This window comes from Tachysurus vachellii, chromosome 1 (genome assembly GCF_030014155.1).
Source record: "Tachysurus vachellii isolate PV-2020 chromosome 1, HZAU_Pvac_v1, whole genome shotgun sequence".
Classification (NCBI taxonomy): Eukaryota; Metazoa; Chordata; class Actinopteri; order Siluriformes; family Bagridae; genus Tachysurus; species Tachysurus vachellii.
The window spans coordinates 22,692,899-22,708,843 of record NC_083460.1 but is presented as its reverse complement, the minus strand read 5'-3'; the positions used below and the strand labels follow the sequence as shown (position 1 = coordinate 22,708,843).

The window sequence follows — 15,945 nt, the reverse complement described above, 5'->3', positions numbered from 1 at the left end:
CGCACACCTTCATACTTTTTTCGACGCTGCCGGAATCAAAACATTCATCTAATTTTTTTTATGTTATGTTACAATGTTTTAAGATTTGATATTTAAATAAGGCATTGCATTTTGTTATCTGCTATCATTTGTTATTGAAACATAAAAAAATAAATAAATAAAATAAAAACATTAAATTTCATTAATATTAATAAGCTAAGCGAGCTGATTGGTCGACTCTGACGTTTCACGTTTCTCCACAGAAGAGGCGTAAACCACCTTGTATTTGCATTATAACGGCTATATTTGGGCGATAACAATAACTATAGAAGGGGTGGATGTTGTATTTGCTCACAATCGATCCGGACAGCAATAATGTTACAAAAGAAATGACTTCTACATATGTTTCAGTTATTTTGTGTATAAATATTAGGGGTTGTAATTGCTATTTCTCGACTACTGGGTGAGGAGGTCACACCCTTCCCTAAAAAACACACCCCTGTAGAGATGTAGTTTTTATTAAACTGTATTTACTAAGTCTGTGTGTGTGCGTGCAAATGTCAATCACACACGTTAGTAACCACAGAACAAGCTAATAATGACTTAAATATATAAATATTTCAGAGCATTTTCGGCATATGAATGCATAATGAATACATTTTTTTAAATAAATAACCATATAACTATACAAATATTATTTTATACACCACTTTCATGCATATGGATGAATCAACCACTAACGTCACCGCCGGATTGTTTCAGCGGCCAATCAGCTAGCGCTTCTCTCATGAATATTAATAAGCATGTCCACCATTCACTATTGTAACCTCACAACCCGGAAGTACCTGCTGTTGTCTCATGGCTGCATGGCTCCGTTTTGATCATTGTTAGCGTTTGCAATGTAAGTTTATCTCCCGTTTGTTTATGATCCTATAAGAATAAAGCTATAAGACAAACTGTATAATCTGTTATTTCTGTTAACACTGTAAGTTGTCTTGGTTTGTCTGTAATATGTGTTAGAAATAAAAGTTTTGGTTTGTTTAGTAAGTAAAAAACTTACTTGGTTGTTGTAAAAACTGTCAATCTGTTTGTTTTAGTCGATTTCCAGAACTATGGCGTCCAAGAAAAGGCAAAATCTCCAGATTGCAAGTCAAAGTCAAAAGAAAACACATAAAAAAGAACTTGAAACTGCATCATTTGACAACGACAATGATGGTGAGGAAGAGAAGGATGAGGATGCTTTAGAGATGGAAAGAAACTTTGCTTTGCTCAGTAAACGCGGTTCAGTGCAATCATTAGAGAGGACCGAGGAGGAATCTGATGAAGCAGTTGATTATGAGGAAAACGCAGACGAAGATGATCACGGTGAGGATTTTGTGAACCAAAGAGAACGTGAGCGAAACCCCCCCGACTCCGTCAAAGCTGGGTTTACACCAGGTGAGATTTCAAGCTCGTTACCAAGAAAAAGATTTATATTGTGTCCTTAAATTTTTTTTTTTACAGCTTTGCCTCTTCTCTTTTTTATCGGTGAACAGATCTGTCAACGATGTCATTTGAAGAGATCATGAGGTTACAAAGCAAAATTGGAACTAAGGCATGTAATAAGCTTATTCGTAAGCATAAAACCAACGAGACAGAGAAAAAGAAGAATCCAGGACCGGCAAAACGATCGAACAAGGACAGGTACCGATGTACAAACTGATCAGTATCATGTTTAACAATATTGTTCCTCGTCCACGTCCTTATAACCTCATTTGAACTGCAGACCAGAAGAGATTTCAGCCAAGAAACCGGTTGCTTTTCTGAGAAGAGTGGGATCCGTCAAGGCACCTGTAAGTCACCTAACTTAATTACCCATGTACAGTACACACGGATACGTCTGCATGTGGGAATCCTACGATTGAGCTCGCCTTTTATTTATCATACGCTCTTCGGATTTTGTGCGTTCCAGATTTTGAGGGATCCTCGTTTTGATGATCTTTCAGGTGAATTTAAACCAGAAGTGTTCAGCCAGACGTACAAGTTCATCAACGACATCAGAGAACGAGAAGCAGAGGTTTCGCAAAAGAGTCTCGTAAAACTGTTTATTCCACAGTCTCTGTCCTGCATGTTTCTTTATACCGTTTATGTTTTGCAGATGGTGAAGAAAAAGCTGAAGAAAATCAAATCAAATGCCAAAAAAGAGGAAATGAAATCTTTTCTAAAGAGACTGGCAAGTTAACACCTAATACGTTTCAGCAAATGTAGTTTAAGATTTTAATTTAGTTTGCTTTGTAATCTTGTACACAGACAATAAAGGTCGCTGTGTCCTTGGGTCATTGAAATTTCCGTGTCTGTTTGCAGGAGAACCAAAAGCGTAACCTTGAAAGACGTGATCAGCAGAGAGAGAAGGAGCTTGGCTATAAGAAGAAGCAGAGAGTGCTTGTGGGGGATGGACACCGACCTTTCTATCTCAAGAAATGTAAGTTCAATAAAAATCATTGTTTTTATTAATCAGGGACAAAATAACAATTGAATAGCTCTCACCGAGGCCTATAAACACTGAGTGACTGCTTGGATAATTGCATCAATATGCAGAGCGTCACATTTTCCTATATGTTGTGTGTATTTTATGCACAAACACAGAGTCATGAGAAAAAGACTCTGAATGAATGAATCCAGTGCCACAGGATCCAAGGATGCAAAATAAACCTTGCTCTCTGCGTGGAAGGGATGGTATACTGTCTCCCATATCATCAACAGCTAGGAATCACTAATGAGACGCACAAGATTTCATTCATCATCGGGAAGATTGACTGCCTCTATAAAAGCATGTTTTGGCGCTATGGTGTTGTGGAGCATTCGGTGCGAGGATACAGATAAAAAGTCATATTCAAATACTTTAAGGGCCTTTTTACACCTGGTCATTTCATGTGTTTTCTCTGAACCGATAGCTATCTGATTTGTTAAAACTCTTCCATTTACATTAGGCCACATAAATACGTCTTGGTGAATCGGATATCAATCCCATCTTTCTACTCCCGCCCAAAATGCAAATATATAGAGATGCATCATGTGACTTACAGGCTTCTTTAAGCACATTAAATGTTGTATGTATAGAAAGAGAAAAAAACAACTTGGAAGTGTGGCTAGAAAAAAGTTCCTTATCTGAGAACATTGAAATGTAGAGCACGATATTTCTGATTTTTATTTTACGTTCTCGTGTCTAAATCTAAATTCTTGCCTGTTTTTACGTTTCTTTAGCCGAGCAGAAGAAACTGCAATTAGCCGAAAAGTACAGCGCGCTGAAAAAGAGCGGGAAGCTGGAGAACTTCATGAGCAAGAAGAGAAAACGAAACGCTGTTAAGGACCGAAGGAGGATGCCCCGGAATACAGAAGGTGGATCGGTCGCATCAAGCAAACGGAAATAAATGAAGGTTTAGGGACTGGACTGAATGAAAGAGATCTGGTTGATTTTATTGTACAGAACAATTAAAAAAAAGTCTTTGTTTATTAAAAATGATTTTGTGACCCTGGAGCAATTTAAAATGGCCTTCAAATATAGAACGTTAACATCATTGAAGTGTTTATATTCAGAATGTTCTATTCATAAATTCATAAAATAAAATTTTTATTCATTAGTCTAAACCCCACCTAGTGAACATAGAGTATGAAAGAACATCTCATTCCTTCACATTCCTGACAGGCTAATCTGAGCCTAATGATCACTAGCAACCTTCTTGTCAATCCTGCAGCACGCAGAGGGTGCGAGAGCTTCAGGGATCTGGGTTTGATCCTGAGCTAATTCAAGTCGCATTGTGTTGATTTGGATTTCCTCCAGGGTGATAGGGTTGGTGACTGTTATGAGCAGGGGGTGAGATTGAGGGATGAAGGGAGAGAGAGAGAGTGTGTGTGTGTGAGAGAGAGAGAGAGAGAGAATGCTTTGTCTCTTGTATTCAAGGAATAAACTCCAGATTTTCTGACCCTGCCCAGGTTAAAGCATATGAGAATAACAGAGAATTACAGCATATTAGCAAAGTTGTTAGCTACCAATAGCTAGTTAATCCTGACTATCTACTGACTCTCCCTTTTACCAACAAAAGCGTACTTGAGATACATAAACACTAAAAACGACCAAATGCAAAGAAATATATCGATGGCAATAAAAAAAAAAATGGAACTATTCTAAAAATAACATTTCACCTGCAAAACACTCACAATAACATTGATATCAAAATGATCTTCGGAAATCAAAATGCTTTGTTCAAAAGACTGCATTTTTTAATCATGTTTTTTCATTTTCTAAAAGCATAATTAATGTACAAACGGTATTCAATGGTTTTGAACAACTTATTCGTCTATACCATGAAGAGAAAAGGAAAAATCTGGACAATGAATCTGTTTATCTGATTAACTCTGCATTACATCATGAGGTCTCACTGATGGGCTAATATCAAGGCAAAGTATTTTACACACACACACACCAGGAAAAATTGTTTACAGCAGAAAGTGCTTTGCAGTGCGATTAAAAAAGCCCTGAATCTAGATGGGAGACGCGGCGACGCGCGCGTAATGATGCTGCGCATGACGCCATAGCGCGTTCCCGTTGCGTTTGGGGCGGAGGATATCCGGTTTTTGTGGTGAACCAGGAACGAGGCCAGTGCACTCCGAGTGAACAGGGCAATAAGATGGCACGGCTCGGTAGCGCAGTGTGCGGCGTGCTTCCTCTGCTCTTCGTGGTGATGGCGATGGCAGCTTCCGATCTGTTTGACAACCAACTGGGAGACATCAGCTACTGTAAAAACCAGTGTCAGACCACCATCAAAAACAAAATAGCTGCAAAAGTAAGTCATTTATACAGCCTGGACAAATTGATCATGTCAATAATAGTAATTCTAACAATAAGGGGATGTTCAGAAGCTAGAATCTTGCCTGCTGTTTTGCGCAGTTGCAGATATTTCCTGTATAAATGCAGTAGGAATAACAGACTCCTCATTGGGCAAATTCCCGCAATCAGCACTTTTAACTCCGGATTGCCAATGACGACACTGCGCAAAATTCTACCCAGGCCTTTTCTAGAGCTAATTGTCAATCAATGTTCAGTATAATCAAAGCCATTGGGCGTATTTGTTCTCTGTTTACCTTCATTCGCATCAGGAGTGCAGGGCTACCATAATTACGCACGAGCTGTAATGGTGGCCTGGGACGCGAGCGCACGGGGGGGCATTTGGTTTGGGGCAGTGTATTTAAGATGATTTTGCATAATATAGTGTTCTAAGCAAGAGAACTTAATAATCTTTGAAGGATGACTAGTTGGTGCGTGCTATGTCGCATTGATGAGGTTGTATGATGACGAGGCTTGCACATATATACATGTATATTTCCTATTATCGATAAATACTGAAAGAAAGAAAGGGACGATGCGGTGTAAAATGGAAAAGCTGAGAGAATTGGGATGCTCCTGTTGTTCTCCCTTCATCCGCAAGTCGGCGCTGTCTGCTATATTTTACTGCTGACCTCATAAAGCAGTATATGATGCCTGGTTTGGACCAGAGAGACAAAAGAGAGCCAGGCCCTTATCCAGAGCATCATTAACTTACAGTCAGTGCTTGTGGACAGATGACGATCTTAGTAATGTCCATAGTATCTTTTGTATTTATTTATTTATTTAGACAAAAAATGACAAAAGACAAAATTCTTTATTAAGAATTGAAGTGTTACCACTAATTCCCCTACTGATAGAAGGCCATATGAGCCATGTGAAGGCCATGACCCTGCCACTGTGCAGCAGCCATTAAGACTGTCATGATGCTTTCAGCAGTTCTCTCACTCATTTTCTACCGCTTATCCGAACTACCTCGGGTCACGGGGAGCCTGTGCCTATCTCAGGCGTCATCGGGCATCGAGGCAGGATACACCCTGGACGGAGTGCCAACCCATCGCAGGGCACACACACACTCTCATTCGCACACTACGGACAATTTTCCAGAGATGCCAATCAACCTACCATGCATGTCTTTGGACCGGGGGAGGAAACCGGAGTACCCGGAGGAAACCCCCGAGGCACGGGGAGAACATGCAAACTCCACACACACAAGGTGGAGGCGGGAATCGAACCCCGACCCTGGAGGTGTGAGGCGAACGTGCTAACCACTAAGCCACCGTGCCCCCCGCTTTCAGCAGTTATGGAGATAAATTTATATGTAAATAAGTTTGAGTAAATTTATTGGGTTTTGCTATCCCACATTATCTTACCTATGTTGCTTAAATATCAATGCTTGGTTGTGTTTCATTCGATTTCATACAAAAGTTTAAAATGAGCATGCATTTTCCATTTAACTGAGGTCTTGGATGTAGTATTATTATTATTTCTATTATATGTGTATAATTAGTTCTAAGATGCAATGATAAGAGAAGATAATTGCAGTGTCCTCCGTGTCCAACGATTATAATAATGTAATCTACTAATTACCAGCCTTATCATATAATATGGTGTGGTCTGATTGCTAGAATTCAGCATATTATGGTGTATCTTGTGTTTTAACAGCTTGATATGAACTTTGAGTACCCTTCGTTAAAAATAAGCTAAAATAATTTTATACAACAATATACATTTTCTGAAGAAAATCTGAATGGTTCAAAAACCTGGATGTGAGTGGATAGATAGGGTACCTATACTGTTAAAGCCATGTGTACAGATAGGGTGCCAATACTTTTGGACAAAAGTGGATATGTGCAGATTTTGTGATTGCAAAATGTCACGATTGCATAATTCACGTCAAGCAGTTCTTCTAATTGTGCCGAGAGTCACTTATAGGCATATAGGTATATGTCACTTGTGTATGTTGTGGTAAATTTGTGATTCCGCTTATTTTGGGTGTTGACCTGCACGTGACATCATGGTGCCATCAGGGTGCCAATACTTTTAGAGTGGATTGGATAGTTAGGGTTGAGTGGAAAGGTCAATGAATTGAGAGTCTACAATTAAGGCCAGGGCAAATGGTTTCGCTTTCTTGAGCACTATAAGCACTTAAAAAATTACTTGGAACTGGATCCATGATCTCACTTACCATCCAGATGGCTTTGCTGGTTCTTGACAGTCAGGTTTCAGAATAAACTAATAAACTCCACTTTCTTAACAACAAGTTGTTTGGAAGCATTGTGAGAAGGAAGTTGTTCCTGAGAGAATCTCAGAAAATGCAGTGCCTGGAACATTACCAGATGTTGTTAGAACTACAGTTGTGTTATACTTAGATCACATTTTCGGTCATGCACAACATCTGGATGTTTGGGGATGCCATGCATAAAAAATGCACATGAAAACCAATGTAAACTGAACCGGTGGATCACTGATGGAGCTCTTCTGAAGACTGATCTACAAGATAATGAGCCAAGCATATCACCAGATCAGCACAGAAAAGGTTAAATAACTATCATTTTCTGAACTGAACCCAATATAAAAGAGTTTAAACTGAGGAGGAAGTAAGGATGAATGAATGAAAATCTCTAACCTTGTTAGACGTAACAGGAAGAGACTCAGTGCTTTGGTCTCTTCAGAGCCAGTGTTACAAAATATTCACTGTTTTAATTCTAGTTACAATTATATTTAGTACACTATCCGCTTTATTCTAGTGAACCTAGAGTAAAATGACACAGGGAGAACTCACAAAACTCAGTAAAAGGGAATTCAGGATCAAACATAGGACCATGGAGCTGTAAAGATGCAATGCAACCCCCTGGGCCACCAACCTAATTGTGATATTAAAATAATTATTTCCTTGAAGATCTATTAAAGTTTCCAGGAAGTCTTACTGTATGTAGAATGGGTGGAGTGAATATTGTGTATACTCTAGGGTACTTCACTTGGACACTAATGCGAACATCTTCCCAAGTGCACTGTGTGATTTCATGAGTGCACAAAAGTTTCACCAGTATGCTTTCAGACATAAATACAAAACTCACACATAGTGCACTTGTTGTCATTCAACATCCTGGAGAACACCAAAGAGCTTTATACACAAAGGGACATTCCCTTGAAGAAAGTTGTTTGAATTTGTGTCTCAGTCAAAAATGTTTTAGTGAGGTCAGACACTCATGTTGGACGATTAGACCTGGCTTGATATCGACAATCCAGGTCATCCAAAAGGTTTCCTATGGGTTTGAGGTTAGGGCTGTTTGCAGGACACTGGGGTTCCGCCACAACCAACATCATAAAATCATGTTTTTATGGTCCTCATTTTGTGCACAGGATTAAATGATGATGGAACAGGATAGGGCCACATACACACCATCACTGAAGGAAGCGCAAACCTTCGCCCCAGAACAATATTCCGAGTAATTTTTCACTTTTTATGGATAGATAGTGAGTGACAAAGGACAAAGGAACTAATGAAGATACAACCCAATTGTTGGCAGTAAAGAACTGTAGGGATAGGATATTGGCTTTTTATACCCCTGTTCAGGTGTTTATACCCCTTGCTGTGGCCTAGGGGAAGTGGTGGCTCAGCAGTTAAGGTAGTCACTGATCAGAAGCTTGAGGTTCAAGCCTTTGAACTGCCAACCTACCATTGCTCGCCCCGATCACGGCCCTTAAACCTAACCGTTCTAAGGGTGCTGCACAATGGCTGACCCTGTGCTCTGACCCCAGCTTCCTAATAAGCTGGGGTATGTAAAAAACAAAGCATTGTACTACATGTACGGTGTATGTGACCAGTAGAATTTGCAATTTGAGAAGTTAAATATTAAGTGAGGTGAATGTATGAGGCACATCATATATATCACTTCAATATCCTGAAACCATATATAGAGGGGTGTCCTGTGTGGCCCAGTTCACCCCGTGTGGCCCAGTTCACCCTGTGTGGCCCAATTCAACAGGGTACCCAGTCGATATCACCTCTCTCCATGCCAGAGAGTGCTGGTTTTCTACCCTCTCACACAGAACCCATAGAGCAACAGATTGAGTCTCCTTCTTTGGTGGTATTATGCAGCCTCCACTTTAGTTGGAAAGAAACTTCGGTCCAGTTTCATTGGGCCTGTGCCCGTTGTAGTCTCAGACTGTAGTCCTATTCTTGACTGACAGCAGTGGCACCCAAGTGCTGTAGCCCATTTGTCTCAATATTGTGCATTCTAAAAGACTTTTCTGCTCACTGCAGTTTGATTATTTGAGTACAGTTGCCTTCCTGGCCATTTTCCTTAACTCTGACTTCCATAACACATATTTGTTTTTTACACATTTCTGTATACGTTCCTTAAAAATGTAGAAACTAAATCATGGTGAAAATGTGTGCATATGACCAAGTACAGAAATAATACAGAGTAATAATTATTTTAATGAGAGACATGATAAATTAGTAAAATAAATGAGTGCTGCTTAACCACTTATAAACACAAGTATTTCATTTTAATGATCGTTACAAGACATTTTTAAGACATACTTTAATGAAATTGAGTCTTGCTTTACTAACAGCAATTTTATACTATATGTTGGTGGTGGTTGAAGCGGTGGTGGTTCTAGACCTTACAAAGCTTATGTGCTTGCAGGACTCCATAATGAATGCATGCTACCGCGGCTGCCGGCTCTATTCGATTTGCCAGTTTGTGAACGGAAACACAGGATTCAACAACAGCAAGGAGGAATGCCAGGGAGGTGAGGCCTGGTAAACCAATGTAGCATATAGGTATATATTGTAACCTTGCAACTATCTATCTACAAAGCAGCTGCTAAGCTTTGTTGAGGGGCAGATATTGATTCTATACAGTATTTCTAATAGTGTATGTCTGTGTGTATGCAGCATGCCAGGAAGCATACAGTAAGCTACTGGAGCAGGAAGCATGTAGCACAGGATGTACCAGCCAGCCAGCTGAGCCTGAAATCCTGCGGAGGAGGGTAAGACTCTAAGAATTCACTTAACACCTTCAGAATAATAGATTTTTTGATATGTGAATCAAATAAAACCAGCCTGCTTGCTCTGCAGCTCAAGGCCCTGACCAACCGCCCCAAACCAGTTTCAGTGATGGACGCTTTGTTTGGTTGGTGCAACGATATTGTCAGCTCTGCTCAAAGTTTCATGTCCTCCACCTGGACTTTCTACCTGCAGGCTGATGATGGCAAAGTGGTTGTGTTCCAGGTGAGTTCTTTTAAAAAAAAAAAGTATTTCAGATGACGCATGATGGCGTATGTTATAAATGTGTATTGTCCTGGGAGTTCTCCTTCACATGCTGGAATTTTGACATTTTCTGCTGTATATAGGTCTTTTGTTCTTTTTGTTTCCACACAGTACCTCAAGTTCTAGCATTGTAAAATCTGGTTATTGCCACAAGTGAAACGGAACGATTGCTGATTTACATCTAAATACTGCATTCTGACTAGGGTACAGGAGCAACAGGGATATTCAGACAGGGGGAAGTCGTGGCCTAATGGTTGTGGGTTCGAGACTCGGGCCGGTAATACCACGACTGAGGTGCCCTTGAGCAAGGCACCGAACCCCCCCAACTGCTCCCTGGGCGCCGCAGCATAAATGGCTGCCCACTGCTCTGAGTGTATGTTCACGGTGTGTGTGTGTTCACTGCTGTGTGCACTTTGGAAAGGTTAAACGCAGAGAACGAATTCTGAGTATGTCACGTCACTTGTCGTTTCATGATACACAACTCTCTGAGAAAGACCAAAGCTTGCCACACACTGTGTGAGGAAATCGCATTCAAACGATGTTGGTTTGTGATCAAAAGATAAATATGAGATTGCACTTTTTGGTTTTGTTTTGCCCCACTGGATCAGGGTAAGAGTCTGTCAGAATTTCCTCTGAAAGGTGAAATTCCTTTTCCTCTGCAGCTTATTAGCAGACACCTGAAGCTTTTGGTATTTGTAGCTCTTCATGATTCCCTTCAGCTTGATAAAAGCTCCAGATTCTGGCTAAAGAAAAACAGCTATAAAGCCTGATGCTACCACCACCATGCTGCACTGTGGGGAATGTTTTGCACTAAATACACCTTTTGGAATGATGGAATTATTAAACGTATTTGTCTCATCATACAATAACACATTGTACCACATGGTTTGGGGAAATTTAATTGAGTTTCAATGTTTTTTTGTGTTGTTATTTTTTGTAATCTCATATTTATCTTTTGTGGGCCTGTGGTAAAGTGGTTAAGGTGTTGGGATACCAATCAGAAGGTTGTGAGTTCGATCCCAGGTCCATCAAGCTGCCCTTAACCCTCAATTGCTCAGATGTATAAAAAAAAATGAGATGTTAGTCGCTCTGCCAAATGCTGTAAATTTTAATGTAATGATGTAAGAAAGGGCTTTATGTGGTCGTCCTACTCCGACACCCAGACATGTGAAAGATACGAGAGACCGTTGTCACATGCAGACCGTAATCATGTCAGATCTTCCTGCAGGTCCTTTAATAATGTTCAGAATAACAGGATTACGATTATTAAATAATTTTAAACATGAGTTTATGCACCCAGGTTATTATAAAACCTATTTTGTTTTTCATTCTGATTGCTTGTCACTTCATTTGAGGGTTAAGGATCACAAAGATTTGCTATTGTGGAAATTTTATATCCATTTTTTCACTTGTCCTAATTGACTCTTACATTTGTCTTAATTGTCCATTTTTCCAGAGCGAGCCAGAGATTGAGTATTATTTACCCGAGGTTCAAGCCCCACACTCCAGTGCAAACAAAGCCTGGCCTGAAGGAAATCCTCAGACACAGAGGCTACAGTCTGGTGAGATGGAGCACTTTTAGGTCTTGAAGTTCAAAGCTGACCTTCTGGCATGACTCTAATTTGAAAGAGACCACAAACTGTGTTGTTACTTAAAACTACTCTTTGAATTCTAGGTGAACGACTGCACGGAGAGAAAAACACACCTAAAGCTGTGAGTAAGGGCAAACACAGCAGCCAGCGTGTTGAGGACACGGTCACTGAGCACGACTTCCTGGGCTGCATGTCAAGGTTAGATGGGTCAGATTTCAGTCATAGTCACACATTATTGAATGTTTAGATTTGAATTAGGTTACATAAGTTAGTGGTGATTTTCCCTCTTGCAGGCGTTCGGGTCTGCCACGGTGGATCTTAGCTACATGTCTCCTGTTATCAATCATGGTGATGCTGTGGCTGAGCTGCGCCAGTCTGGTAACGGCACCTGAGCAACATGTGAAGACTCAGGTACCAGTTCATACACACAATCCTGTTATAAAGGTCCTGATTCTAATTGGGTTCTAATTTTAGTTGATACTCTTTTAAAATGAATGGTTCTGCGTAGAACCTGAAAATGGTTCCATCATTTCCACCATATATGGATCTGCAAAATGGTTCTTTATATAGAAAATGTAAACATTTTGAAAACAGTTCTCTAAATCCAAGTTAAATGGTATTATTATGATTATTATGATTATTATGATTTGTATTATTATTATTATTATTATTATTGTTATTGTTGTTATTATTATTATTGTTATTATTATTAATTATTATTTATAATAATAATAATAATAACAATAATAATAATAATAACAACAATAATAACAGTAATATAACAATAATAATTATCATTATTATTATTATTGTTATATTACTGTTATTATTGTTATTATTATTATTATTATTATTATTATTATTATTATTATAATATATGATAATAATAATGTAATAATATTAATAATAATAATAATAATAATAATAATAATAATAATAATAATAATAATAATAATAATTAGTTCAAGCTATATATAATAATAATGTGTGTAATGACACACACTTCACCTAAACATTCTTTGAAACATAGAACCATTTTGATATAATTTTGACTACCTTTTTTGGGGAGAAAAGGTTCTATTGGCCAAGTACACAACCCCCAGGGTTCTGTAAGTGTATGACTTTATGTGACATACTTCTAAAGTACTTTGGGACTCTGACTTCCCCAAGTGTTTGTTTATTTATTTATTTAATAATCTGTTATTCAGGCAGCCATCTGCTAAACATTTCTTTGTATTTTTTTATAACTCTTGCAGTTGAGCATCAACGGAGATAAGGAGTTCCTGGACTACATGCCAAAAGTCAGTCCCTACCATCTGACTTCAGTGATCGCCGTAGCAGTCAGCCATCACGACGAAGGAAAAGAGGCGGGGCCTTTGCCAGTCAAAGTTGACCTAAACAAAACCTCACTTTAAAATCATTACAACGTGTGTGTGTCATCTGTTAGTATTTCTCAGTTAGAGGAAAAGCATCATAATGTTTCATTTTCTAAAGAAAAGTGCATGGTGTATATAAGAACAGGTTACACATAGTTCAGTAACATTTGATTTAGATATTTATCGTGTACACTAGACAGTGCTGCTTTCAAAAACATTACCATAATGATTAACCGAGCTTTAATTGTAGCACGTAAGATTTGAGAGGCTAATGTGTTCTTTGAGCTAGAACGTCTTTAATAACGGCCATGGTGTTGACTTCAGTGAGCAAAAGACTAATGCAGACGTTCTCAGCGTTTTCAATTCGATTAGTTGTCTCCTGAATAAATTATTTACCAGTTTCTACACTGGAAACAGACCCTACCTGTGGAATCATGGGAGCATAATCATTTGTACATATTAATCTCTATCACTAATGTATATCACTTATGTATAAGGTCTTATTGTAGATGCTAATAGACTGGTCTCATTTAGATGCTAATAGCTAAAATTTAGTAGTATCTACAGAAAGCTTTGAGGTTCTGAGTGATGCCTGTGTGAAGTAAGAATGTATATTTCTCTTTTATTCTTGAGATTGTGGGATGGGATGATTCTCTTACTTCTGCTTTAGTGCTAGGTTTTGAAGAATAGCTCATTTTTTTAGCAGCTGTAGAGCCGATTAGCCATAACGGCTCGTCCTGCCGCTAATCGTGTTTCTAAGCTCTTTTAGCACATGTGGTCCTGATCGCAGTGCATGCTAGTAGGTATTGACATAGCAATTACATGCTTACACACTTATAGACAATGGACTATTATATACTTTTAATATTTCTGTTTGTAGCTTTATGTCGAGTGGCAATGCAGTTATACAATACAGATTAGTTATGAAGAAAATATCAAAATGCTTTTTAGTTACACAATCGATGCATGACCTAATCTATAATACATAACAAATGCTTTTTATTCACGCAGTGATTAAGTGGGTGTTTAAATTCCTTTTTTTTAATTTGCTCCAGAATTCGTTAGTCATTTATTATTAATAAAGATTTTCTCTGTGTCAGCATGTCACACAGTAAAGTACGAAGAACAGTATAAAAAAAAAGAGAGATTATACAAGCTTATTACAAATCATCAGTTTTCCACAAACTCATACAGTTGAAATATACCATATGATTTTTGACTCGTTACTTTGCTTTTCTGGTTATCAGCTAAATCAGCTGCCAGACTGAATACAATTTGCATGGCTAAATAACCAGTTCACTAATCATTGAGTAGTTATGTAACAGCCATCTCTCTCATTATCCAACAAAATTTACTAGCTACCTGCTAAAATCTTATGGTTAAAGGGAATAAGGTATTACGTTTCAGGGTAACATTGCCATGAATGATATATAAATGACTTAAATCACCTCATTTTCTGTCTAATATTTGGTACGTTCTGATTTGTTAAATGTTTCCCTGCCCCTATTGAACACATTATATACATGCAAGTACAGTATGTAGGCATGAATTTTATAACATATGTTAACACATAGCTTATACACTGATTGTCTTAAATATTTATGCTGATTTGTTGTTTAATATTTGTACAAAAATGCTTCATTTATGCCTCTAGCATGGAGCTACTCCATCTACCAACATGCACTGGTGTGTTTTGTCGCAAAGTTTTCTTTTGCCTGCACGTATTTTCTTATTAACAAAACCACTGAGAAGAAGAAGAAGAAGAAGAAGAAGAAGAAGAAGAAGTGAAATATTTGATATGTTATTTAAAAATGTAATAAACTGTCAACTTGGCAATAATTTGTGGCTGTAAATGCAAGCATTTAACCCAGCATTAGTGTAGAATAAGGAATTTTCGCTTTGGAAAATGGTTATGGACGTTCTGTACTGGCCCTTCACCAGCGCTGGACTGCTGGCTGATCACCTGCAAGAAGCGCAAACATTATGTAGGCTCTTCTTATTGCACTCTCCTAACTCAGCTCAAGGTGCAGTGCGAATATCTTCCCCTTCCCCATTAAAATACCCTCTAAATGTCACTACTGAAGTATACTGTCAAAGACATTGATCGACATGTTTTAGAACGATACATTTATTATCAGTAATAAAGCCCAATGTAAAAACTTGCACAACAAATATTAAATATGATTAACAAAACCAACATAATACGCTGTGGGACTTTTTGCTGCAGAGCACGTTTCTGAGGAAGTTCTAAAAGTGTGGTGGTGGCAAATATTGCTGCATTGTTCAAAATGTAGAGATAACAACTGCCAGTGGGTGGTATAGTGGTTCAGCAGGTTATTACATTCTTTGTGTTTGTGTGTTTTTTATTTGTCTGTGTATTCACGCTGTTTCAGGTTTTCCAGTGTTTACAGGTTTATCCAGCCTGTTATTCCTCATTGTTGTATAACTACTTATGGCATTACCAGATTGGACTCATTAGATTCACACTCACTCTCATGACTTGCTGTCTGATGGTTTTATTTTGAGTGATATTGATTTTGATATTTCTTTTTTCAACATGGTGATATAGTGATATCTTGACTCTGGCTTGTGTTCTTTCTCTTATTGTTAGAAGTTGAAATAAGTTTGTAGCTGTTAATATATTTTGTTTTTGTTTTGTTCTCTGGTTTGAACCCAAGCATCAGCTACTGCCTGTGCTTCCACTCACTGTTAGCCTAAGTTTCCTCCTGGTATTCATGTTTCCACTGACTGACCAAAAACATGCAGATAAGTGGATGTGATTATGGAATGTGTGTCCTGCAATGGACTAGGTCAAGTCTCCCACCTTGCACACAGGATCGACTCCAGATCCTC

The 15,945-nt window shown here is 38.5% G+C and overlaps 2 protein-coding genes across 2 annotated transcripts; both read left to right on the top strand.

Moving 5' to 3' along the window:
* The first annotated feature begins 816 nt into the window (after positions 1-816).
* Positions 817-3,606, top strand: rrp36 (ribosomal RNA processing 36). Its single transcript, XM_060864232.1, has 8 exons — positions 817-880; positions 1,077-1,416; positions 1,515-1,662; positions 1,745-1,811; positions 1,931-2,035; positions 2,117-2,191; positions 2,323-2,440; positions 3,223-3,606. The coding sequence occupies exons 2-8, from the start codon at positions 1,092-1,094 to the stop codon at positions 3,387-3,389; spliced, it is 1,005 nt and encodes a 334-aa protein (XP_060720215.1). The 5' UTR covers positions 817-880; positions 1,077-1,091; the 3' UTR covers positions 3,390-3,606.
* Positions 3,607-4,538: 932 nt separating this feature from the next.
* Positions 4,539-15,945, top strand: tmem59l (transmembrane protein 59-like). Its single transcript, XM_060877408.1, has 8 exons — positions 4,539-4,802; positions 9,499-9,604; positions 9,750-9,844; positions 9,933-10,085; positions 11,581-11,686; positions 11,800-11,914; positions 12,010-12,127; positions 12,973-15,945. Exons 1-8 carry the CDS (start codon positions 4,647-4,649, stop codon positions 13,129-13,131), a joined length of 1,008 nt encoding a protein of 335 aa, XP_060733391.1. The 5' UTR covers positions 4,539-4,646; the 3' UTR covers positions 13,132-15,945.

Excerpts from the sequence above, each read along its gene's own strand:
- tmem59l (XM_060877408.1), top strand. The coding sequence starts at position 4,647 with ATGGCACGGCTCGGTAGCGCAGTGTGCGGCGTGCTTCCTCTGCTCTTC. Across the intron at positions 9,605-9,749 it reads CAAGGAGGAATGCCAGGGAG|CATGCCAGGAAGCATACAGT; the intron begins GTGAGGCCTGGT and ends GTGTGTATGCAG. Across the intron at positions 11,687-11,799 it reads GACACAGAGGCTACAGTCTG|GTGAACGACTGCACGGAGAG; the intron begins GTGAGATGGAGC and ends TTTGAATTCTAG.
- rrp36 (XM_060864232.1), top strand. The coding sequence starts at position 1,092 with ATGGCGTCCAAGAAAAGGCAAAATCTCCAGATTGCAAGTCAAAGTCAA. Across the intron at positions 1,417-1,514 it reads CAAAGCTGGGTTTACACCAG|ATCTGTCAACGATGTCATTT; the intron begins GTGAGATTTCAA and ends ATCGGTGAACAG. Across the intron at positions 2,192-2,322 it reads AATCTTTTCTAAAGAGACTG|GAGAACCAAAAGCGTAACCT; the intron begins GCAAGTTAACAC and ends GTCTGTTTGCAG.